Below are 24,235 nucleotides of genomic sequence, written 5' to 3'. Positions count from 1 at the left end.
TAACATGTAGATATTTTATGTACAGTGTTTTTCACTTTTCACACTAAATTAGAGTCATTTTTTAAAAATTAGACATTTTTCTACGGAAAAATTCTGGTGACTGAGCTGCCAATTTTTACCGTTAAATAGGGACTGTATTTTTTCAGCGCGCTGTGAAAAAAAATGTCATAAAATGTACAATGTTTTTCACTTTTCTCAAAAATTAGGACAAAACGTTTTTGGTTTTTTTTCAGGAAAAAATTCTGGTGACTAAGCAGCCAGTTTTTATAGTAAAATTTAGATTTTCATCTGTATTAATTTTAAGCTTACTCAACACCGCACCTCAGTGAAATGTTAGATACAAAAATGTACATTTTACAATAAAGAAATGGCAGAAAAGTAGGAAGAATCTTAGTCTAAAATTTAGGATGTTTTTACATCAAAATACCGTGAATTATTTTTACGGATTTTCAAACCGGATTTGAGTTATTTTTACGGTAAAAATAAGGTGCCAGTTTTTACCATAACAGGTAAATATTTTGTGTATGGTGGGGGACTGAGCTGGCAATTTTAACCGTTAAATAGGGACTTTATTTTGTCAGCGCACTGTGAAATAAAATTCATAAAATGTACGATGTTTTTCACTTTTCACAAAAATATACTGTATATTAAAAAAATGACAATTTTTTTTTTTTTGTGGGGGGAAATCTTGGTGACTAAGCTGCCAGTTTTTACAGTAAAATGTAGATTTTTTTTCTGTATTAATTTTAAGCTTATTTAGCACCACACCCCAGTGAAACATTAAATAGAAAAAACGTTTTTTTTATTCTTTGTGGAGAAAATTTTTGGGCAACTAAGTTGCCAGTTTTTACTGTAAAATGTAGATTTTTTTCGTGCACCATTTAAAAAAAAAAAAAAAATAATAAAATAGAAAATGTTCAGTGGTTTTCAGTTTTCACACTAAATCACTGTAAATTAAAAAATGACAAAACTTTTTTTTTCATTAATGGAGAAAATTCTGGGGACCAAGCTACCTCTTATTACTGTAAAGTGTAGATTTTTTTTTTGTGCACCATAAAAAAAAAAAAGGTATCAACATTTTTGGTGTTTCTAACTTCACACCTCAAATTACTGTAAATTTAAAATATGACAAAACTTTTTTTTGGGGGGGGGGGAAGAAAAAATGTTGGTGACTAAGCTGCCAGTTTTTATCGTAAAATGCATTTTTTTTTTGTTCACCACGAAAAAAAAAATCTTTTTTTTTTTAACTTTAACCCCAAATCACTGTAAATGAAAAAAATACAAAACTTTATCAATTACATTTTTTTTATGGAGAAAATTTTGGTAACTAAGCTACCAGTAAAATCTAGATTTTTTTTTGTGCACCATAAAAAAAAAAAAAAAAATTACTGACATGTTCAGTGGTTTTCACTTTTCACATCCAATTACTGTAAATTAAAAAAAAAAATGGCAAAACTTTTTCTTTTTCGTGTAGAAAATTTTTTGGCGACTAAGGTGCCAGTTTTCACCGTGAAATGTAGATTTTTCTTTTTTTTTGTGTACCATAAACATTTTCCAGCGTTTATGTTTCACACCAAATCACTGCAAATTAAAAAATGACAAAACATTTGTTTATTTTATTTTTTTTTTTTTTGTCGAGAAAATTCTGGCGAATAAGCTGCCTTCTTTTACTGTAAAAATATATATATTTTTTGTGCACCATATTTTTATTTTTTACAACAAATGACTGTAAATTTAAAAAAAAAAAACATAACTATTAATGAAAAAATTCTGGCGACTGAGCTGCCAATTTTTACTGTAAAGTGTAGATTTTTTTTGTGCACAATAAAAAAACATGTATTAACATGTTCAGTGGTTTTCACTTTTCACACCCAATTACTGTACATTTAAAACATGACACAACGCTTTTTATTTTTTTATTTTGCGGAGAAACAATTTTGGCGACTAAGCTGCCAGTTTTTTCCGTACATTTTATTGTATTTTTTCACCATAAAAAAAATGTTCAGTTATTTTCAACGCTCACCCCAAATCACTGTAAATAAATCAAAAAATACTAAGCTTTATTTATTTTTTATTTTTTTATGGAGAAAATTCTGGCAACTAAGCTACCAGTTTTTACAGTAAAATGTCGATTTTTTTTCTTGCACCATAAAAAAAAATTTTCAGTGGTCTTTACTTTTCACATCCAATTACTATAAATTTAAAAAAAATGACAAAACTTTTTTTTTTCCGTGTAGAAATTTTTGGGGCGACTAAGGTGCCAGTTTTCACCGTGAAATGTAGATTTTTTTTTTTTTTCATGCACCATAAACATTTTTCAGTGTTTGTTTCACACCAAATCACTGCAAATTAAAAAATGACAAAACATTCTTTTATTTATTTTTTATTTTTTGTGGAGAAAATTCTGGCAAATAAGCTACCATTTTTTATTGTAAAAAGTAGATTTTTTTTGTGCACCATATTTTTTTTTACAACAAATGACAGTAAATTAAAAAAACACAACAAGAATTTTATCATAAAATCTACTGACTTTTTTTTACACTTTACTGTAGGACAAAACATATGGATATGTATATACAGTATTTAATGTTTACTGTGGTTTTTACTCTGAATTACTGCAAACTGCGACTGAACTGCCAGTTTTTTTTACCTTAAAGTCTGACACACCTTTATCCAGTGTCTGGTTGGACTGAAATATATGATCTCACTTCAAAGGCAAGCGAGCTAAATACTAACATGCTTCCCTTTATCTTCCTTAAAGGGAACATTAACCCGTGCCCGAACTGAACTCAACCCTGAATATCTGGACCTGCGTCCCCGAGCTGAGCTGAACCCTGAATACTGGACCCCGTGCACACCTTTAGTGAGTACAAATGGCGCCGGCGACCGTATCATTTGTCATAATGCCGTTGTTTTTACCATTCAGCCATCCTTAGACTGATTTGTTGGTCGCACATGTTCTTCCTTCTTTGCCTAAACCACACTTTGGGCCTGATCTACTCAAGAAATGGGTGTCAAATGTCTATATATATATATTTTTGTGTGTGAGTGCATGCCTGGAAATATAATAATGTTTGCCTTGGTGCCCTTCTGACTTGCCTTTGGGCCCTAAAATATGAGCCCTCCTTTAAGGCAACACTTGCCTCGACCCTTAAAAGTTAAAATTCGAGCTAGCGGGCTGTCGCATTCAGGTTGTTTTAAGGCTGGAGTCACATTGTTTCAAAAATATGATTCAATCGGACCCTTTGTGGTCCACATTTGAAGCACTTTGGATAAAAAAAAAAAGTAATTTGTCGTGCACTGTGGATGGATGTGCGGGAAATGAGTGTCTCCATGGTGACAGCCAGCAGTCCAGCACTTTTGCATTTGGTATTTTAACTGAAACTTCTGCCAAATTGGTGCTTTGAACAAGCAGAGGTGGGTAGAGTACCCAAAAAATTGTACTCAAGTGAGAGTACCATTACTTTAGAATAATATGACTCAAGTAAAAGTAAAAAGTAGTCCTCAAAAATAATTACTCGATTAAGAGTAAGTATTTTGCGAAGAAACTACTCGAGTACTGAGTAACTTGTGAGTAACTTCTGATTTATTTACTGGTATTTTTTTAATGGTACTTGAATAATTGTAGTTGGTGTTTGTGTGCTAAACATACAATTCATTTACTTCAACGTGTTTTCTTAGTTGGACGTGGAATTCCTCTAAAAAAAATTTAAAAATCGGTTGTTTGGGGCCCGTAAAGCGTGTTTTGCTTCTTAAAGATTGTCATTCATTCTTCTTGCAGCTTCTCATCCCTCATGTGATGCGAATACTACTATTTTTACTCGAGTTACACACATTTTGTCTAGACAAGTGCCTTTTGGGGGTTACACACACACACACACACACACACACACACACACACACACACACACACAAAAGGTGTTTCATACCTTCCTGAGACCTCTGAAAAATGCCTACCAAATTAGGACCAGCCTTTCTAGACACATACAGAAGTGTATTTACAACATTAATAATATATACATACTATGCAAATATGAAAAAGGCTTGTTGTGAATTTTTTTAAAAGAAAAAAGGTCGCAATTTTACAAGAAAAACGTAGAATTTTGGCAGTAATATAATAAAAGTGGTCATTGCACTCAACGCAAGTCAACATTTTACATGAAAAACGGAACATATGTGCGATACTATGATGAAAGTTGGAATTTTACTCAAAAACAGTCGCAATTTTACAAAAAAAAAAATATTTTGGCAGTATTATGATAAAAGTTGGAATTTTACTCAAAAACAGTTGCAATTTTTGAAGAAAAATTTAAAATTTTGGCAGTTTTATGATAAAAGTCGTCATTTTACTCAACCCAAGTCAAAATTGTACAAGGAAAACGGAACGTGTGCAATATTATGAAAAAAGTTGGAATTTTACTCGAAAACAGTCACAAATTTACAAGAAAAACAGAACATTTGTGCAATATTTTGACAGAAGTAGGATTTTTACGCAAAAACATTCACAATTTTACAAGAAAAACTTTGAATTTTGGCAGTATTATTATAAAATTCGTCATTTTACTCAACCCAAGTCAAAATTTTACAAAAAAACAAAACAAACATTTGTGCAATATTATGCTAAAAGTTGGAAAACTCAAAAGCAGTCACAAATTTACAAGAAAAATGGAACATTTGTGCAATATTATGACAGAAGTAGGATTTTTACGCAAAAACAGTCACAATTTTACAAGAAAAACTTTGAATATTGGCAGTATTATTATAAAAGTCGTCATTTTACTCAACCCAAGTCAAAATTTTACAAAACAAAAACAAAAACATTTGTGCAATATTATGCTAAAAGTTTGAAATTTACTCAAAAACAGTAACAATTTTGCAAGAAAAACAAATATTTTTGTCAGTATTGTGATTAGTCGTCGATTTACTCAAAGCAAGTCAAAATTTTACAAGAAAAACGGAACATGTGCAATATTATGATAAAAGTTGGAATTTTACTCAAAAACAGTCACAAATTTACAAGAAAAACAGAACATTTGTTCAATATTATGATAGAAGTAGGGATTTTACTCAATAACAGTCGCAATTTTACATGAACAACTTAGAATTTGGGCAGTATTATAATAAAAGTCGTCATTTTACTCAACCAAAGTCAAAATTTTACAAGAAAAACTTAGAATTTTGGGAGTTTTACAATAAAAGTGGTCATTTTACTCAATTGAAGTCAATATTTTAGAAGAAAAACTTATAATTTTGGGAGTATTATAATAAAAGTTGACATTTTACTCAACCCAAGTCAAAATTTTACAAGAAAAACGGAACATTTGTGCAATACTATGATAAAATTTGGAATTTTACTCAAAAACAGTCACAAATTTACAAGAAAAACTAACATTTGTGCAATCTTATGACAGAAGTAGGATTTTTACTCATAAACAGTCACAATTTTACAAGAAAAACTTAGAATTTTGTCAGTATTATTATAAAAGTCGTCATTTTACTCAACCTAGGTCACAATTTTACAAACAAACATTTGTGCAATATTATGCTAAAAGTTGGAAATTTACTCAAAAACAGTAACAATTTTGCAAGAAAAACAAATATTTTTGTCAGTATTGTGATTTGTCGTCGATTTACTCAAAGCAAGTCAAAATTTTACAAGAAAAACGGAACATGTGCAATATTATGATAAAAGTTGGAATTTTACTCAAAAACAGTCACAAATTTACAAGAAAAACAGAACATTTGTTCAATATTATGATAGAAGTAGGGATTTTACTCAATAACAGTCGCAATTTTACATGAACAACTTAGAATTTGGGCAGTATTATAATAAAAGTCGTCATTTTACTCAACCAAAGTCAAAATTTTACAAGAAAAACTTAGAATTTTGGGAGTTTTACAATAAAAGTGGTCATTTTACTCAATTGAAGTCAATATTTTAGAAGAAAAACTTATAATTTTGGGAGTATTATAATAAAAGTTGACATTTTACTCAACCCAAGTCAAAATTTTACAAGAAAAACGGAACATTTGTGCAATACTATGATAAAATTTGGAATTTTACTCAAAAACAGTCACAAATTTACAAGAAAAACTAACATTTGTGCAATCTTATGACAGAAGTAGGATTTTTACTCATAAACAGTCACAATTTTACAAGAAAAACTTAGAATTTTGTCAGTATTATTATAAAAGTCGTCATTTTACTCAACCTAGGTCACAATTTTACAAACAAACATTTGTGCAATATTATGCTAAAAGTTGGAAATTTACTCAAAAACAGTAACAATTTTGCAAGAAAAACTTATATTTTTGTCAGTATTATGATCAGTCGTGGATTTACTCAACGTAAGTCAAAATTTTACAAGAAAAACGGAAAATGTTTTCAATATTATGATAGAAGTAGGGATTTTACTCAACAGTCGCAATTTTACATGAAAAACTTAGAACTTTGGCAGTATTATGATAAAAGTTGTCATTTTACTCAACCGAAGTCAACATTTTACAAGAAAAACTTATAATTTTGGGAGTATTATAATAAAAGTTGTCATTTTACTCAACCCAAGTCAAAATTTTACAAGAAAAACTGAACATTTGTACAATTCTATGATAACAGTTGGAATTTTACCCAAAAACAGCCGCAAATTTACAAGAAAAAATTTATAATTTTGCCATTATCGTACTAATGGTCATCATTTTAATCAACACAAGCCACAATTTTACAATAAAAACGGAACGTGTGTGCAACACTATGATGAAAGTTGGAATTTTACTCAAAAACAGTCGTAATTTTACAAGAAAAACGTAGAATTTGGGCAGTAGTATGATAAGTCATCATTTTACTCAACGCAAGTCAAAATTTTACAAGAAAAACGGAACATGTGTGCAATATTATGATAGTAATAGGAATTTTACTCAAAAACAGTCGCAATTTTACAAGAAAAACAAATATTTTTGGCAGTATTATGATCAGTCGTCATTTTACTCAACCCAAGTCGAAATTTTAAGAGAAAAACGAAACGTGTGCAATATTATGATAAAAGTTAGAATTTTACTCAAAAACAGTTGCAGTCTTACAAAAAAAATATAGAATTTTGGCAGTATTATAATAAAAGTCGTCATTTTACTCAACCAAGTCAAAATTTTACAAGAAAAATGGAAAAATTGTGCAAAATTATCATAAAAGTTGGACTTTTACTCAACAACAGTCGCAATTTTACATGAAAAGCTAAACATGTTGGCAATTTTATGAAAAGAGTCATCATTTTCCTGGACAAACTTAAAAATTTGGGCAATTTTATAATTATAATCGGAATTTTGCCTGGCAAAATTATGACAAGCAATCATTTTACTCAAAAAATGTCACTATTTTGCAAGAACAAAAACAAAATTGGCAATATTGTGATAAAAGTCTGAAATTTAAAACACATTATATATCACCATTTTGCATAAAAAAGTAATAATTTTACGAGAAAATGTTGCAGTATTACAGAAACAGAAACAATATGAGAAATTGTTCCTAATTTTATAAGAAAAAAGTCTACAAATTGTGAGAAAAAAGAATAATTTTAGTCATTTTTTATTTCTATTTTTTTCATTATTTTTTAAAATGATTTGTTTGTAAATGGTTTTTAATCTACAGTATCGCTGTATACATTTATAAGAACGAAAAAAAATGGCAATATTGTGATAAAGTCAGAATTTTTTATGAAAGATGTCACCATTTTGCATGAAAAAGTAATAATTTTACGAGAAAATGTTGCAATATTACAGAAACCGAAACAATATGAGAGATTATTCCCAATTTTATTAGAAAAAAGTCGACAAATTGTGAGAAAAAAAGAATGCTTTTAGTTATTTTTTATTTATATTTTTTCACATTTTTTTTTTTAAATGAATCTACAATATGTCTTTATATAATTTTTTTTTTTAATTTGTTTTATACAAAAAAAATCACTATTTTACAAGAACGAAAAAAAAGATTGGCAACATTGTGATAAAAGTCAGAAATTTACATGACAAATGTCACCATTTTGCATTTAAAAGTCATAATTTTACATCAAAAAGTCATAATATCACTCAAAAATGTTGTAATATTACAGAAACAGAAATAATATAAATTGTTCCCAATTTTAAAAGAAAAAAGTCCACACCTTCTGAGAAAGATTGCTTTGAGTTTTTTTTTTTTTTTTTTTTAATATTTTTAGTTTTTAATTGTTTTTTATTCTTCATTTCTTACTTCAATGTATTATAGTATGTGTGTATATACATATTTATTTCATTTGTTTGTGTTAAATTTGGCCAAAGGGGACGCATTTCAATTTCTTACACGCACTTGTTATTTCATATGTTGACAAGAGGGGAGCACTTTTTAAAGCGACACACAGTCATTTTGAAAAATCCCTCCTTTTTGGGAGCACCCTCATGGTGATAGATATCACCACAAATGAGACATTGTCTATTAGATGCAATGTTATTGGGACCATCATTTATGTAATCACTTCTTCACACCTCCTCATATGGAAGATACTTTTCCTTCTTCATGCCTCAAGAAGGGTAGAAACACACACACACACACTCCAGTGGTGCTTTTTTAATGATGTCAGTTTCTCTCCCTCGCCATTATCCAAGGTTTCCTTTGCAAACCAGGCCTCTCATCATATTGTCTCTCCATCACAAAGTGCAAAGTCAAGTTGATTTAGGTAAATGCTGACGCCATGTTGTCCGGACTAATGTGTGTGTGCACCTGGGCAGGTAGTGAACAATAGTGACAGGACACAAACAACACACCTGGAAGGTCCAGGAGGACGGAGGAGGACACAAACATAATGATGACTGCTGGGTCTCCTGCAAGCAACACTCTCCATTTGTCAGACATGTACTATACACAGCATGATAATAGTACTATACCACATCACTACTCATAATAGATAATAGATAGTACTATTATCTTATGAGTTGTCATGTGGTATAGTACTATTATTTATTATTAGTTGTCATGTGGTATAGTACTATACCACATGACAACTAATAATAGATAATAGTACTATACCACATGACAACTAATAATAAATCATAGTACTATACCTCATGGCAACTAATAATAATTAATAGTACTATAAATTATTATTAGTCATCATGTGGTATAATACTATGATCTATTATAAGTTGCCATTTGGTATAGTACTATTATCTATTATTAGTTGTCATGTCATATAGTACTATTATCTATTATTAGTTGTCATGTCATATAGTTCTATTATCTAGTATGAGTTGCCGTGAGGTATAGTAATATTATCTATTATTAGTCGTCATGTCATATAGTACTATTATCTATTATTAGTTGTCATGTCATATAGTACTATTATCTATTATGAGTTGCCGTGAGGTATAGTACTATTATCTATTATTAGTTGTCATGTCATATAGTACTATTATCTATTATTAGTTGTCATGTCATATAGTACTATTATCTATTATGAGTTGCCGTGAGGTATAGTACTATTATCTATTATTAGTTGTCATGTCATATAGTTCTATTATCTAGTATGAGTTGCCGTGAGGTATAGTAATATTATCTATTATTAGTCGTCATGTCATATAGTACTATTTTCTATTATTAGTTGTCATGTCATATAGTACTATTATCTATTATGAGTTGCCGTGAGGTATAGTACTATTATCTATTATTAGTTGTCATGTCATGTAGTACTATTATCTATTATGAGTTGCCGTGAGGTATAGTACTATTATCTATTATTAGTTGTCATGTCATATAGTAGTACTATTATCTAGTATGAGTTGCCGTGAGGTATAGTACTATTATCTATTATTAGTCGTCATGTCATATAGTACTATTTTCTATTATTAGTTGTCATGTCATATAGTACTATTATCTATTATGAGTTGCCGTGAGGTATAGCACTATTATCTATTATTAGTTGTCATGTCATATAGTACTATTATCTATTATGAGTTGCCGTGAGGTATAGTACTATTATCTATTGTTAGTTGTCATGTCATATAGTACGATTATCTAGTATGAGTTGCCATGTGGTATAGTACTATTGTATATTATTTGTTGTCGACAACTAATAATAAAGAATAGTACTATACCACATGATAACTTATAATGAATAATAGTACTATACCACATGATAACTTATAATGAATAATAGTACTATACCACATGACAACTAAGAATAGATAATAGACACTACTATTATCTATTAGTTTTCATGTGGTATAGTACCATTATCTATTATTAGTCATGTCATATAGTACTATTTTCTAGTATGAGTTGACGTGAGGTATAGTATTATTATCTATTATTAGTTATCATGTCATATAGTACTATTTTCTAGTATGAGTTGACGTGAGGTATAGTACTATTGTCTATTATTAGTTGTCATGTGGTATAGTACTATTATCTATTATTAGTTGTCATGTCATATAGTACTATTATCTAGTATGAGTTGCCGTGAGGTATAGTACTATTATCTATTATTAGTTATCAACAACTAATAATAGATACTAGTACTATACCACATGAAATCTTATAATAAATACTAGTACTATACCACATGAAAACTAATAATAGATAATAGAACTATACCACATGATAACTTATACTGAATAATAGTACTATACCACATGACAACTAAGAATAGATAATAGACACTACTATTATCTATTATTAGTTTTCATGTGGTATAGTACCATTATCTATTATTAGTTATCATGTCATATAGTACTATTTTCTAGTATGAGTTGACGTGAGGTATAGTACTATTGTCTATTATTAGTTGTCATGTGGTATAGTACTATTATCTATTATTAGTTGTCATGTCATATAGTACTATTATCTAGTATGAGTTGCCGTGAGGTATAGTACTATTATCTATTATTAGTTATCAACAACTAATAATAGATACTAGTACTATACCACATGAAATCTTATAATAAATACTAGTACTATACCACATGAAAACTCATAATAGATAATAGAACTATACCACATGATAACTTATACTGAATAATAGTACTATACCACATGACAACTAAGAATAGATAATAGATAGTACTATTATCTATTCTTAGTTGTCATGTGGTATAGTACCATTATCTATTATTAGTTATCATGTCATATAGTACTATTATCTAGTATGAGTTGCCGTGAGGTATAGTACTAGTATCTATTAGTCGTCATGTCATATAGTACTATTATCTATTATTAGTTGTCATGTCATATAGTACTATTATCTATTATGAGTTGCCGTGAGGTATAGTACTATTATCTATTATTAATTGTCATGTCATATAGTACGATTATCTAGTATGAGTTGCCATGTGGTATAGTACTATTATCTATTATTTGTTGTCGACAACTAATAATAGATAGTATTACTATACCACATGATAACTTATAATGAATAATAGTACTATACCACATGACAACTAAGAATAGATAATAAATAGTACCATTATCTATTATTAGTTATCATGTCATATAGTACTATTAACTAGTATGAGTTGATGTGAGGTATAGTACTATTATATATTATTTGTTGTTGACAACTAATAATAGATAATAGTACTATACCACATGATAACTTATAATGAATATTAGTACTATACCACATGACAACTAAGAATAGATAATAGATAGTACTGTTATCTATTATTAATTGTCATGTAGTATTGTACTATTGACTATCATGAGTTTTTATGTGGTATAGTACTATACCACATGACAACTCATGACAGATAATAGTACTTTACCACATGACAACTAGTACTATTATCTATTATTAGTTGCCATGTGGTATAGTACTATTATCTGTCATGAGTTGTCATGTGGTATAGTACTATACCACATGAAAACTTATAATAAATAATAGTACTCTAAATGATCTATTATTAGTTATCATGTGGTATTATACTATTATCTATTATAAGTTGTCATGTGGTATAGTACTATTAACTATTATTAAAACAAGCTATTAGTGCACTTTTGTGCATGATGTCACACAAGATATTTCAATAACTGTCAAATAAAAATGAGCTGCATAATAGGAAATCAAATGGTTAATGTCCTTCGCTACGTGGTAGGTTCCTGCGGACGTTTTTTTCTGTTAATGACTAATTTTTTCACATGGTGTTGATGTGGACATGGTTGCTTGAGCATTTTGTTGGTATGACACCGAACGGAGATGTTTACATGCGGAGTTTCATGCACTCTAGCGGGTGACTTTTCAAATGATGCTACATTAGCAGTAGGTGCTACTTTTTTGTAAAACACTTGCCGCATACTTGTTCAACATCTTCCTGCTTGAAGCCAAACCACCGTCAGACAATGGACCCCCTGCTGTTTTTCTTGGGAATTAATTCTTCCATCATTTGTTACCAGATTCGCACCTTCTCTCTCTTGTATTACCACTCGTACCGGTCCGCTAGCATCACAGCTAACGTTACCCAAGCTGCTACCTTTCTGCTCCACGAGGGCGTATGACGTGACAGTATGTGACGTATTTAGAAGGTGCGCTTGTTTTAAGTTTCAGTGAGGACAGACAAGAAAAAGTGAGATAAACCTGCATTGTAATGCCCGCAGCTGCTTGAGAACCTATACTGGAATATCACAATATAGTCATTTTTTTATCGCACAGAGACAAACCCATGATATATCGAGTATATCGATATATCGCACAGGTGTGCTTGAAGCTCATCGAGAGAATTATTTATTTACTATAAATAAAGTAATCACCTTTTAAAAAAAGCTGATGCCATATAATCTTTTTTAATAGATGTCACATTTTATCATTTGGATTATATTTGGTTATTTATTGATTTAAATAGCTGTCAAACCAAGCGCATTTTGGAAATGTAATTATATTTACGGATGTTTTTATGACATTTTCGTCAGTTACTGTGGTAACTTGGTAGTGTAGCTCGATTTTCATGGGAATTTGGAATAACGGCCTCCGAATTCAAACTCGTTGCAAATCCAAATGGATGTACTGTACGTTAAAAAATGTACACAGGAAGATATGTGCACACTTGCAAAAACAATAGGGTTTTTGTTTTGACATGTCACTGCACAAAAAAAATTGTTGCGATTCAGATTAATCTGTATTATCGATTCATAATTTTTTTTTAAAATATTAGAAATAACTACAGTAAATAAATAAATAAATGATAAATGGGTTGTACTTGTATAGCGCTTTTCTACCTTCAAGGTACTCAAAGCGCTTTGACACTACTTCCACATTTACCCATTCACACACACATTCACACACTGATGGAGGGAGCTGCCATGCAAGGCGCCAACCAGCACCCATCAAGAGCAAGGGTGAAGTGTCTTGCTCAGGACACAACAGACGTGACGAGGTTGGTACTAGGTGGGATTTGAACCAGGGACCCTCGGGTTGCGCACAGCCACTCTCCCACTGCGCCACGCCGTCCAATAGTTTGGACACACCTTCTCCTCGTTCAATTCGTTTTTATTTTCATGACTATTTACATTGTAGATTGTCGCTGAAGGCATCACAACTATGAATGAACACGTGAAATGATGTACTGTATATTTCGGTAGTATTGTGAATTATATTTTTATAGCGCTTTTCTCAAGTGACTCAAAGCGCTTTACATAGTGACACCCAATATTTAAGTTACATTTAAACCAGTGTGGGTGGCACTGGGAGCAGGTGGGTAAAGTGTCTTGCCCAAGGACACAACGGCAGTAACTAGGATGGCACAAGCGGGAATCGAACCTGCACCCTCAAGTTGCTGGCACGGCCACTCTACCACCGAGCTATGGATCATTTCATCGTTGGCGGTAACTTATAAAAACTGAGAAGGGCTGAACAAAAATGTCACCGAAATGGAAATCATGTACTGCAGATTACAAGCTGGACGTAGTGAAATATGCAGCAGAAAACGACAAGAGGAAGCGGCGCATACCTTTGGAGTTGGCAGGGTTGTTAAGAAGCGACATCGAGGAAGAAGATTTCATCGGATTCATCAATTAGGAGTGACAGATTGTTTAGTAATTTTTTAAATGTGCTTTATAAAGTTGATTAGTAAACGTATAGCATGTTCGATATGTTATAGTTATTTGAATGACTCTTACCATAATATGTTACGTCAACATACCAGGCACCTTCTCAGTTGGTTAAGGGACGGCGTGGTGCAGTGGGAGAGTGGCCGTGCGCAACCCGAGGGTCCCTGGTTCAAATCCCACCTAGAACCAACCTCGTCACGTCCGTTGTGTCCTGAGCAAGACACTTCACCCTTGCTCCTGATGGGTGGTGGTTAGCGCCTTGCATGGCAGCTCCCTCCATCAGTGTGTGAATGTGTGTGTGAATGGGTAAATGTGGAAGTAGTGTCAAAGCGCTTTGAGTACTTTGAAGGTAGAAAAGCGCTATACAAGTACAACACATTTATTTATTTATTTATTATTATTTGTCATGTCATATAGTATGACATGACAACTATCTGTTTCTGAAAATTCCCTGATTACCCAGAATGACCAGGAATTGTATATTGTACAGTATTTTGTATTTCAATAGTAGTCTGTTTATTTCAATTGTTATTTTTTCCCTTTACCTCTTGTGTTATTTATTTTCACCCCATATTTGTTCCCACTTCCGCACCTTAAATTGGAGTCTTTAATCTCGTTATATGCAAATATAATGACAATAAAGTCCATTATTTTCTATTCTAATTGTCCCCCTATTGAAAACAAATGGGCAATATACAAACCTCTCCATTTTCTACATTTCTTAACCGATGTGAACCGTCCCAACATCCACACTCTCCACTCATCCCGGACATTCAAGCTCTTAGTTCCACTCTGGCGGTCTGGCTGCTTGCTTACTTAGAGAATCGACGCACAATTCTTAACTGAATAGAAAATCCTAGTGAAAATATTGTTTTTTGGTTGTTTTTTTCTATATTCAAACGCAGTGTTACTGTTCAAATGTGTGCAATGTCCAAAATATTACAAATCTTGTTAAATAATATTGCATCCTGGTTTTTAATGACTACTCCAGCCAGGGGTAGGGAACCAATGGCTCTAGAGCCAGATGTGGGTCTTTTGATGACTGCATCTGCCTCTCGGATAAATCTGAGTTGACATTGGTTAAACACGATAATTCCACTTGTAATCACAGTGTTAAAAATAACGTTCAAAATATAAAACATCCTCATGCATTTTTAATCCATCCATCCATTTCCTACCGCACCTGTTCAAGAAGTTGCGTTAATGGTAAGAAGTTATTTATTTATTATTGGTTCGTGTGGGGCTTGCCCTCCTGGATCTTCTTCAGACCACCAAGCACTGACATGAGAGCCTGTTTTGGGGTTACAATATTGTTAAATTTTTCCATAAGTCTCTCAGTTTCTTTCCAGCAATTGTCTTTTTTCTCTTTTGTTCTCGCTCGCGCTCTGGCTCCAGCCCCAACCCAGTCTCTCCTCCTGGCTGCTGCTTATAACAGAGCGACAGGTGATTAGATCATTTCGAGGCCGATCCTGGCAACATCCCTGCTTCGCTGCAGGCCCGCAGGCCACGCCCCCATCCACAGTTAGCTTCAGAATAACAATGCTATTAGAAATAATACATTTTAAAATATTTGGCTTCTTGGCTCTCTCAGCCAAAAAGGTTCCCGACCCCTGACTTAAGCCTACTACGCTACTGTACTTTAAATGTTGTTCATTATGGCAGCACTCGGAGAGCCGTTGTCTTTTTCCCGAGGTGGTACTCGGGGAAACGGGTCTGAGAACCAGTGATGTACTTTGTATGCCAAACGATCCATAGTGATAGATATCGTGATCGCATCCCTCGGCTTGCACACATTCAGTGCTTTTTAACCCTTCTATTATGTTGAGGGTCAATTTGACCCATTTCAGTTTTTGTGTTTATCAAAGTACTGGTTATCCTTTCTTTTTCTTGCTGAAATTTGGTGACTTTTCCTCATCTAGGGTCATGAACTGGTGTGTAAAATCTGGACACTTTGTTGAGTAGTGGAATCTCTTGCAGGGTTTGTATACAAAGATGATGTTGCGGGTCATTTTGACCCATGCGCTTTAATGTGGGTTAATAGCCAAAATGAACAAGTCTCGTTGATGTACTTTTTACTTTGATATACAATTGTTTGTATTTTGATTGCCTCTGAGACCCAGAGCCAGGTGTGTGAATAGAGGGAACTTTCTCACACTTGTCCTTGTCACTGTTCTCATGTCATCTCTTTGACAAACTCACCAAAAATGAGCTCCAGAAGGATGACATCTGAGGAGACAAGGACAAGTGTGAGAAAGTTCCCTCTCTTCACACACCTGGCTCTGGGTCTCAGAGACAATCAAAATACAAACAATTGTACATCAAAGTAAAAAGTACATCAAGGAGACATTTTTGCATCCGAACAGCTATTTACCCATATTAAAGCGCCTGGGTCAAAATGACTCGCAACATCATCTTTTTATACAAACTCTGCACAAACATTCCACTACACAACAAAGTGTCCAGATTTACACACCAGTTCATGACCCTAGATGAGGAAAAGTCACCAGATTTCAGCAAGAAAAAGAAAGGATAACCAGTACTTTGATCAACACAAAAACTGGAATGGGTCAAATTGACCCTTAACATAATACAATTGGAATAAAACATGTAGTGTATGTCACTTTTCTAAATGTTTATATATCCATCCATCCATTTCCTACCGCTTATTCCCTTTCGGGGTCGCGGGGGGCGCTGGCGCCTATCTCAGCTACAATCGGGCGGAAGGCGGGGTAGACCCTGGACAAGTCGCCACCTCATCGCAGGGCCAACACAGACAGACAACATTCACACTCACATTCACACACTAGGGCCAATTTAGTGTTGCCAATCAACCTATCCCCAGGTGCATGTCTTTGGAAGTGGGAGGAAGCCGGAGTACCCGGAGGGAACCCACGCATTCACGGGGAGAACATGCAAACTCCACACAGAAAGATCCCGAGCCTGGATTTGAACCCAGGACTGCAAGACATTTGTATTGTGAGGCAGACGCACTAACCCCTCTGCCACCGTGAAGCCTATATATAACCTAAAATGAAATTGTTATTGGTTTAACCTGTTTTCTTGACTGTTTTGAGCGCATTTAAACAGTACGGGTCAAATCGACCCGCAACATAATCAATGTCATATTTTTCCAACATAATACAAGGGGTTAATGGAAGCGCTGCGGGTCCCTTCTTAAAGTCAATTAGCCTGCCTTTTGTCCAACAGAAGAAGTATCGCCGTTGCAGCTCGTGCGAGCATCCAGCGCAACCACGCTGCTCGCCCGAGCTGTCGGATATTTACAGAAAGTCCAAATAAGGATGCAAAGCTGGGATGTGTGAAGACCGTGTTTGCACGAACACCAAAGGTGCTGATTTGTTTTTCAAAGCATTATCTTGCCGCAGTAATATTCTCATTAGTCGCACACACATTAAATATTGATCATCCGCGCTTTTGCGGATTGACGAGGAACACGTGGGGGGAGGGGTCGGCCCAGAAGGCAGGAGTGAGCAGTGAGCAGTGTGCACACCCGCCCCGCTGCAAAGAAGTCTTACCTTCCCACAGTCCCAGCAGGCCGCCTACGAGCCCCCAGGTGCGGCTTTGGTGCCGCACTGATTACACCGCCGTGACTCCAGTCAGCACAAGAGGTCAAACAAGCACCCGTTGGACTGCAATATTCCCGCTCTGCTCAGATACTTTACCCCTCCGCGGAACTTGTGACCAGATGATGCCTTTTTTTTGTTTTATTATGTTTCTTCAAGCCTTCCGGGCGCTGCCCACACAATAACAAAACACCCCCGAGGCCATGCTTTGTTATTAAATGCAACTTCCAGTGTCCTGGGAACACGGCGGAAAAGCTAACTTTGCCAGTTTTTTTTTTTTTTTTTGTTTGGTTCTCTGATTAGTGGCCGGTAAGTTGAGGAATATGCTGCTTTAACAGATTGTGGAGACAGCTTCGTTTTTGTTGCTGTCCGTCAAAAGCACACCTGATCCCAGATTGAGAACAAAAGGAATATCGTATTTTTCCTGACTATAAAGTGTAAAAAAAAGGCGTAGTCGCTGAATTAAAGAGAGAAAAAAAAAAGTTTCCATACATAACCCGGACCAGACTATAAATTGCAGATAAATACTTTGCCAAATTAGTTGTTTACACATTGATAATCTGTGAATACTTATTTACATACCTTAATTGTTTCCAAAAAGAGTCTGTAACACGGCAGTAAAACGGCTGATCAAACAAAACAGAAGTCTATCTAGCTCTCTAATCAGCTAAACCAGGGGTCCTCAAACTTTTGACCCGGGGGCAGCATTGGGTTAAAAATGATTTGCCAGTGGCCGGGCTATAAATATATATATATATATATATATATATGTATATAATTTTTTTTAAACACAAATATATAAATATATATATATATATATATATGTCTTGATTGGATTATCCAGAGAATAGTGCTCGATACCGTGGTAGAGCGCAATATGTAGGTGTGGGAAAAATCACAAGACTACTTAATCTCTACAGAACTGTTTCATGAGGGGTTCCCTCAATCATCAGGAGATTTTAATGGAAGCATTCACATACAATGGTTTGTATAGGGCACAGAGTGGGTGGGCACAGGCAGGCGTAGGGTGTGTTGATTGGCTCATGTGTTACCTAGGAGGTGTTTCCGTCTGTGGCGGCATGTTGAAATGATTTCACTGCGCTTGTTGAGGGATGATAGATCTGGATGATATATAATAAACAGTTTCTCTTTTAAGCATAGGTTGCATCTTTTATTACCACTGTTGTAAGGTGTGCTGGATGCAATAATTTGCCATGTTATAGAATATTCAACATTATTGTCTTTGAGGTTCCAAATGTGTTTGCTGAGTTCTGTAGAATTCCGCAAAGTCTGGTTTCTAAAGGAGGCGTTGTGATTATTCCATCTTGTTTTGAACGCTCCTTCGGTTAATCCTACGTACGTGTCGGATGTGTTAATGTCCTTGCGTATTACGCAAGGACATTAACATCCGACTAGTACGTAGGATTAACCGAAGGAGCGTTCAAAACAAGATGGAATAATCACAACGCCTCCTTTAGAAACCAGACTTTGCGGAATTCTACAGAACTCAGCAAACACATTTGGAACCTCAAAGATAATAATGTTGAATATTCTATAACATGGCAAATTCTTGCATCCAGCACACCTTACAACAGTGGTAATAAAAGATGCAACCTATGCTTAAAAGAGAAACTGCTATATATGTATATGTATATGTATATATATGTGTATATATATATATATATATATATAGTACCAGACATTAAACTAGTGTGTGAGAGCGCTTATATAACCAAACTAGGTGAGCTCATCATGTTTGTGTCTCCTCTAACTTCTAGAACCAAGGCCTATTCCAAGACATTCTATTCTGTTTAAAAATGGAAAGAACGGCAGTTTTGTTTATCAACACATCTTTGCCAGCTCTATAATACTCTTACCTTCCTCAAATCTCTTTGACCTGAAATACTTCTTTCCATCACACTGTGTACGTTTTTTTTGTTTTGTTTTGGTTTTTGCTGATGTGTTTTTGCTACATGGTGTGCTTTCCCTCTCTTTGGTCTCAGGAAACGTATGAGAAGGCTTGTTAAACCACAGCGGGTGCAGCGTTTCGGAATATGTCGAGACACTTTCTGCTTTTATTGTCTGCAAAGATGTGTCGGCATGCGGGGATGAAAACAACCATGGAAACATTTCTGCACGCCGGATACAATTAACGGTTCCTAAAAAGTACAATGCATGTAGTTGATTGTAGGGTTTTCTCAATATCAATATTTTGGTAACGGTACCAAAATGTATTTTGATACTTATTGATACTTTTCTAAATAAAGGGGACCACAAAAATGTCATTATCGGCTTTATTTGAACAAAAAAATCTTAGCGTACATGAAACATATGTTTATTATTGTAATTTACCCCTTGAATAAAATAGTGAACATACTAGACAACTTGTCTTTTAGTAGTATTTAAACAAACAGACTCCTAATTAGTCTGCTGACGTATGGTAGTAACATATTGTGTCATTTATACACCTATTATTTTGTCCACATTGTGAGGGACAAACTGTAATAAATTATTATTAATCTACTTGTTCATTTACTGTTAATATCTGCTTATTTTCTGTTTTAACTTGTTTTATCCACACTTACTTACTTTTAACAAGTTGCCTGGCGCAAACAAGACAGCCAAACTTACTGCGGCGAACAGCAGGTTAGCGACCTGAAAATTCATCAGAGGCAGGTGAAAATAAAAAAATAATCAGCACACATGGCACCAAAGAAAACACAAAACAAAAACAAAATGTTGAATTGTTCCTGTTATAAACCCCTATCTGCAATTTGTTACTTTCTGCACCGATGATTTTGCCGTTGTCCGGGTCCATGATGTGGTTATTGAAGATTTCTCGTTCGGAATTTTGTTTCAGGCTTCTTGTAAACCTTCCAGTTGTCTCTTTTTCACATTCTTATTGATGTTCTTTCTTCCTTGTGTCGAATGTCCTCCCTGTTTCTCCCATGCATGATTATTTTTTTGCGTGATTTACACAGGATTTGGTAAACGACATTGCATTTCTTGTCTTGTTACAACTGTCTTGTTTTTGTGTGAGGTTTAGCTGTTGTGTTTTTGGTTCATTTTTTTCCCCTAATGTATGGTAGTATTGTCTGATTATAAGAACATTTGAAAAGTATATGAAGAGTCACGATAAATGATTCCCGGGCGCGGCACCACTGCTGCCCACTGCTCCCCTCACTTCCCAGAGGGTGATCAAGGGGATGGGTCAAATGGAAAGGACAAATTCCACCACACATAAAGGTTCATTATGTGTTTTTAAGAAGACATAATGAACCTTTTTGAGCAAAATGTTGAATTCTTCCTGTTATAAACCCCTATCTGCAATTTTTTACTTTCTGCACCGATGATTTTGCCGTTGTCCGGGTCCATGTTGTGGTTATTTATTGTGCAATGATCTCATATGGTTGATTTGAAGATTTCTGGTCAAATGGAAAGGACAAATTCCACCAAACATAAAGGTTCATTATGTGTTTTTAAGAAGACATAATGAACCTTTCTGAGCAAAATGTTGAATTCTTCCTGTTATAAACCCCTATCTACAATTTGTTACTTTCTGCACCGATGATTTTGCCGTTGTCCGGGTCCATAATGTGGTTATTGAAGATTTCTCGTCCGGAATTTTGTTTGTCTTCTTGTAAACCTTCCAGTTGTCTCTTTTTCACATTCTTACTGATGTTCTTTCTTCCTTGTTTTGAATGTCGTCCCTGTTTCTCCCATGCATGATTTTTTTTTTTGATCCCCTCACTTCCCAGGGGATGATCAAGGGGATGGGTCAAATGGAAAGGACAAATTCCACCACACATAAAGGTTCATTATGTGTTTTTAAGAAGACATAATGAACCTTTTTGAGCAAAATGTTGAATTCTTCCTGTTAGAAACCCCTATCTGCAATTTGTTACTTTCTGCACCGATGATTTTGCCGTTGTCCGGGTCCATGATGTGGTTATTGAAGATTTCTCGTCCGGAATTTTTTTTCAGGCTTCTTGTAAACCTTCCAGTTGTCTCTTTTTCACATTCTTATTGATGTTCTTTCTTCCTTGTTTTGAATGTCCTCCCTGTTTCTCCCATGCATGATTTTAGTTTTGCGTGATTTGCACAGGATTTGGTAAACGACATTGCATTCCTTGTCTTGTTACAACTGTCTTGTTTTTGTGTGAGGTTTAAATGTTGTGTTTTTGGTTCATTTTTTCCCCTAATGTATGGTAGTATTGTCTGATTATAAGAACATTTGAAAAGTATGTGAAGAGTCACAATAAATGATTCCCGGGCGCGGCACCGCTGCTGCCCACTGCTCCCCTCACTTCCCAGGGGATGATCAAAGGGATGGGTCAAATGGAAAGGACAAATTCCACCCCACATAAAGGTTCATTATGTGTTTTTAAGAAGACATAATGAACCTTTTTGAGCAAAATGTTGAATTCTTCCTGTTATAAACCCCTATCTGCAATTTGTTACTTTCTGCACCGATGATTTTGCCGTTGTCCGGGTCCATGTTGTGGTTATTTATTTTGCAATGATCTGATATGGTTGATTTGAAGATTTCTGGTCAAATGGAAAGGACAAATTCCACCACACATAAAGGTTCATTATGTGTTTTTAAGAATACATAATGAACCTTTTTGAGCAAAATGTTGAATTCTTCCTGTTAGAAACCCCTATCTGCAATTTGTTACTTTCTGCACCGATGATTTTGCCGTTGTCCGGGTCCATGATGTGGTTATTGAAGATTTCTCGTCCGGAATTTTGTTTCAGGCTTCTTGTAAACCTTCCAGTTGTCTCTTTTTTCACATTCTTACTGATGTTCTTTCTTCCTTGTGTTGAATGTCCTCCCTGTTCCTCCCATGCATGATTTTTTTTTTTGCGTGATTTACACAGGATTTGGTAAACGACATTGCATTTCTTGTCTTGTTACAACAGTCTTGTTTTTGTGTGAGGTTTAAATGTTGTGTTTTTGGTTCGTTTTTTCCCCTAATGTATGGTAGTATTGTCTGATTATAAGAACATTTGAAAAGTATGTGAAGAGTCACGATAAATGATTCCCGGGCGCGGCACTGCTGCTGCCCACTGCTCCCCTCACTTCCCAAGGGATGATCAAGGGAATGGGTCGAATGGAACGGACAAATTCCACCCCACATAAAGGTTCATTATGTGTTTTTAAGAAGACATAATGAACCTTTTTGAGCAAAATGTTGAATTCTTCCTGTTATAAACCCCTATCTGCAATTTTTTACTTTCTGCACCGATGATTTTGCCGTTGTCCGGGTCCATGTTGTGGTTATTTATTTTGCAATGATCTCATATGGTTGATTTGAAGATTTCTGGTCAAATGGAAAGGACAAATTCCACCACACATAAAGGTTCATTATGTGTTTTTAAGAATACATAATGAACCTTTTTGAGCAAAATGTTGAATTCTTCCTGTTATAAACCCCTATCTGCAATTTGTTACTTTCTGCACCGATGATTTTGCCGTTGTCCGGGTCCATGTTGTGGTTATTTATTTTGCAATGATCTGATATGGTTGATTTGAAGATTTCTCGTTCGGAATTTTGTTTCAGGCTTCTTGTAAACCTTCCTGTTGTCTCTTTTTCACATTCTTACTGATGTTCTTTCTTCCTTGTTTTGAATGTCCTCCCTGTTTCTCCCATGCATGATTTTAGTTTTGCGTGATTTGCACAGGATTTGGTCAACGACATTGCATTCCTTGTCTTGTTACAACTGTCTTGTTTTTGTGTGAGGTTTAACTGTTGTGTTTTTGGTTCATTTCTTCCCCTAATGTATGGTAGGATTATCTGATTATAAGAACATTTGAAAAGTATATGAAGAAGAAGACATATGAACCTTTTTGAGCAATATTTAGACTTGTTCCTGTTATAAACCCCTATCTGCACTTTGTATGTGTTTTTGTGTGGTACTGTTTACCTATAAACCTCAAACTAAATGCCTAATCATGTCAAACGGAGCTACAATATGACATTTTATGGGATACCATAGGTCCATCGCATTTTACTCACCGCTTGTCAGACATCTTCCCCAAGCATCCGGTCTGAGATCTCTCTGGCTTTGTTTAAGCACTGTGATGTTTGGTTATTGGGTCTTACTGGGCTGAGGATCCCTTAAGACTAGACAACACACACACACACGCACACACACACACACACACACACATACACACACACACACATTATTGTATTTGTTACCTTCTTGAGACCTGAGAAAAATGCCTACCTGTTTAGGAGCTACCTTTCTAGATATATAAAGATGTGTATTTACAACATTAATAATATATACATACTATGCAAACATAAAAAAGATTGTTGTGAAAAACGTGTTGGAATTTCACAAGAAAAACTATGAATTTTTTCTGTGTTATAGTAAACGTCGTCATTTTACTCACAATTTTACAAGGAAAACTGGACATTTGTCCAATATTGTGATAAAAAGTTGGACTTTTACTCAATAACAGTCACAATTTTGCAAGAAAAACTTAACATTTTGGCCATTTTATGAAAAGAGTCGTCATTTTACTTAATTTGATAAGAAGACTTAAAAATGTGGGCGATATAATAATAATCGGAATTTTACTCGG

General features: G+C 34.3%; 1 protein-coding gene across 2 annotated transcripts in view; it reads left to right on the top strand.

Moving 5' to 3' along the window:
- The window catches only part of LOC133543133 (protocadherin-9), a 634,818-nt gene that overhangs the window by 199,559 nt on the left and 411,024 nt on the right, over positions 1–24,235 (top strand). For both annotated transcript variants that reach the window (XM_061887606.1, XM_061887605.1), the window contains exon 3: positions 2,762–2,863. In XM_061887606.1, the coding sequence (XP_061743590.1) occupies positions 2,762–2,863 (102 nt within the window). The remainder of the gene's footprint in view (positions 1–2,761; positions 2,864–24,235) is intronic.

This window comes from Nerophis ophidion, linkage group LG25 (genome assembly GCF_033978795.1).
Source record: "Nerophis ophidion isolate RoL-2023_Sa linkage group LG25, RoL_Noph_v1.0, whole genome shotgun sequence".
In the NCBI taxonomy this organism is placed as follows: Eukaryota; Metazoa; Chordata; class Actinopteri; order Syngnathiformes; family Syngnathidae; genus Nerophis; species Nerophis ophidion.
This window is presented reverse-complemented; position numbering and strand designations above follow the sequence as displayed.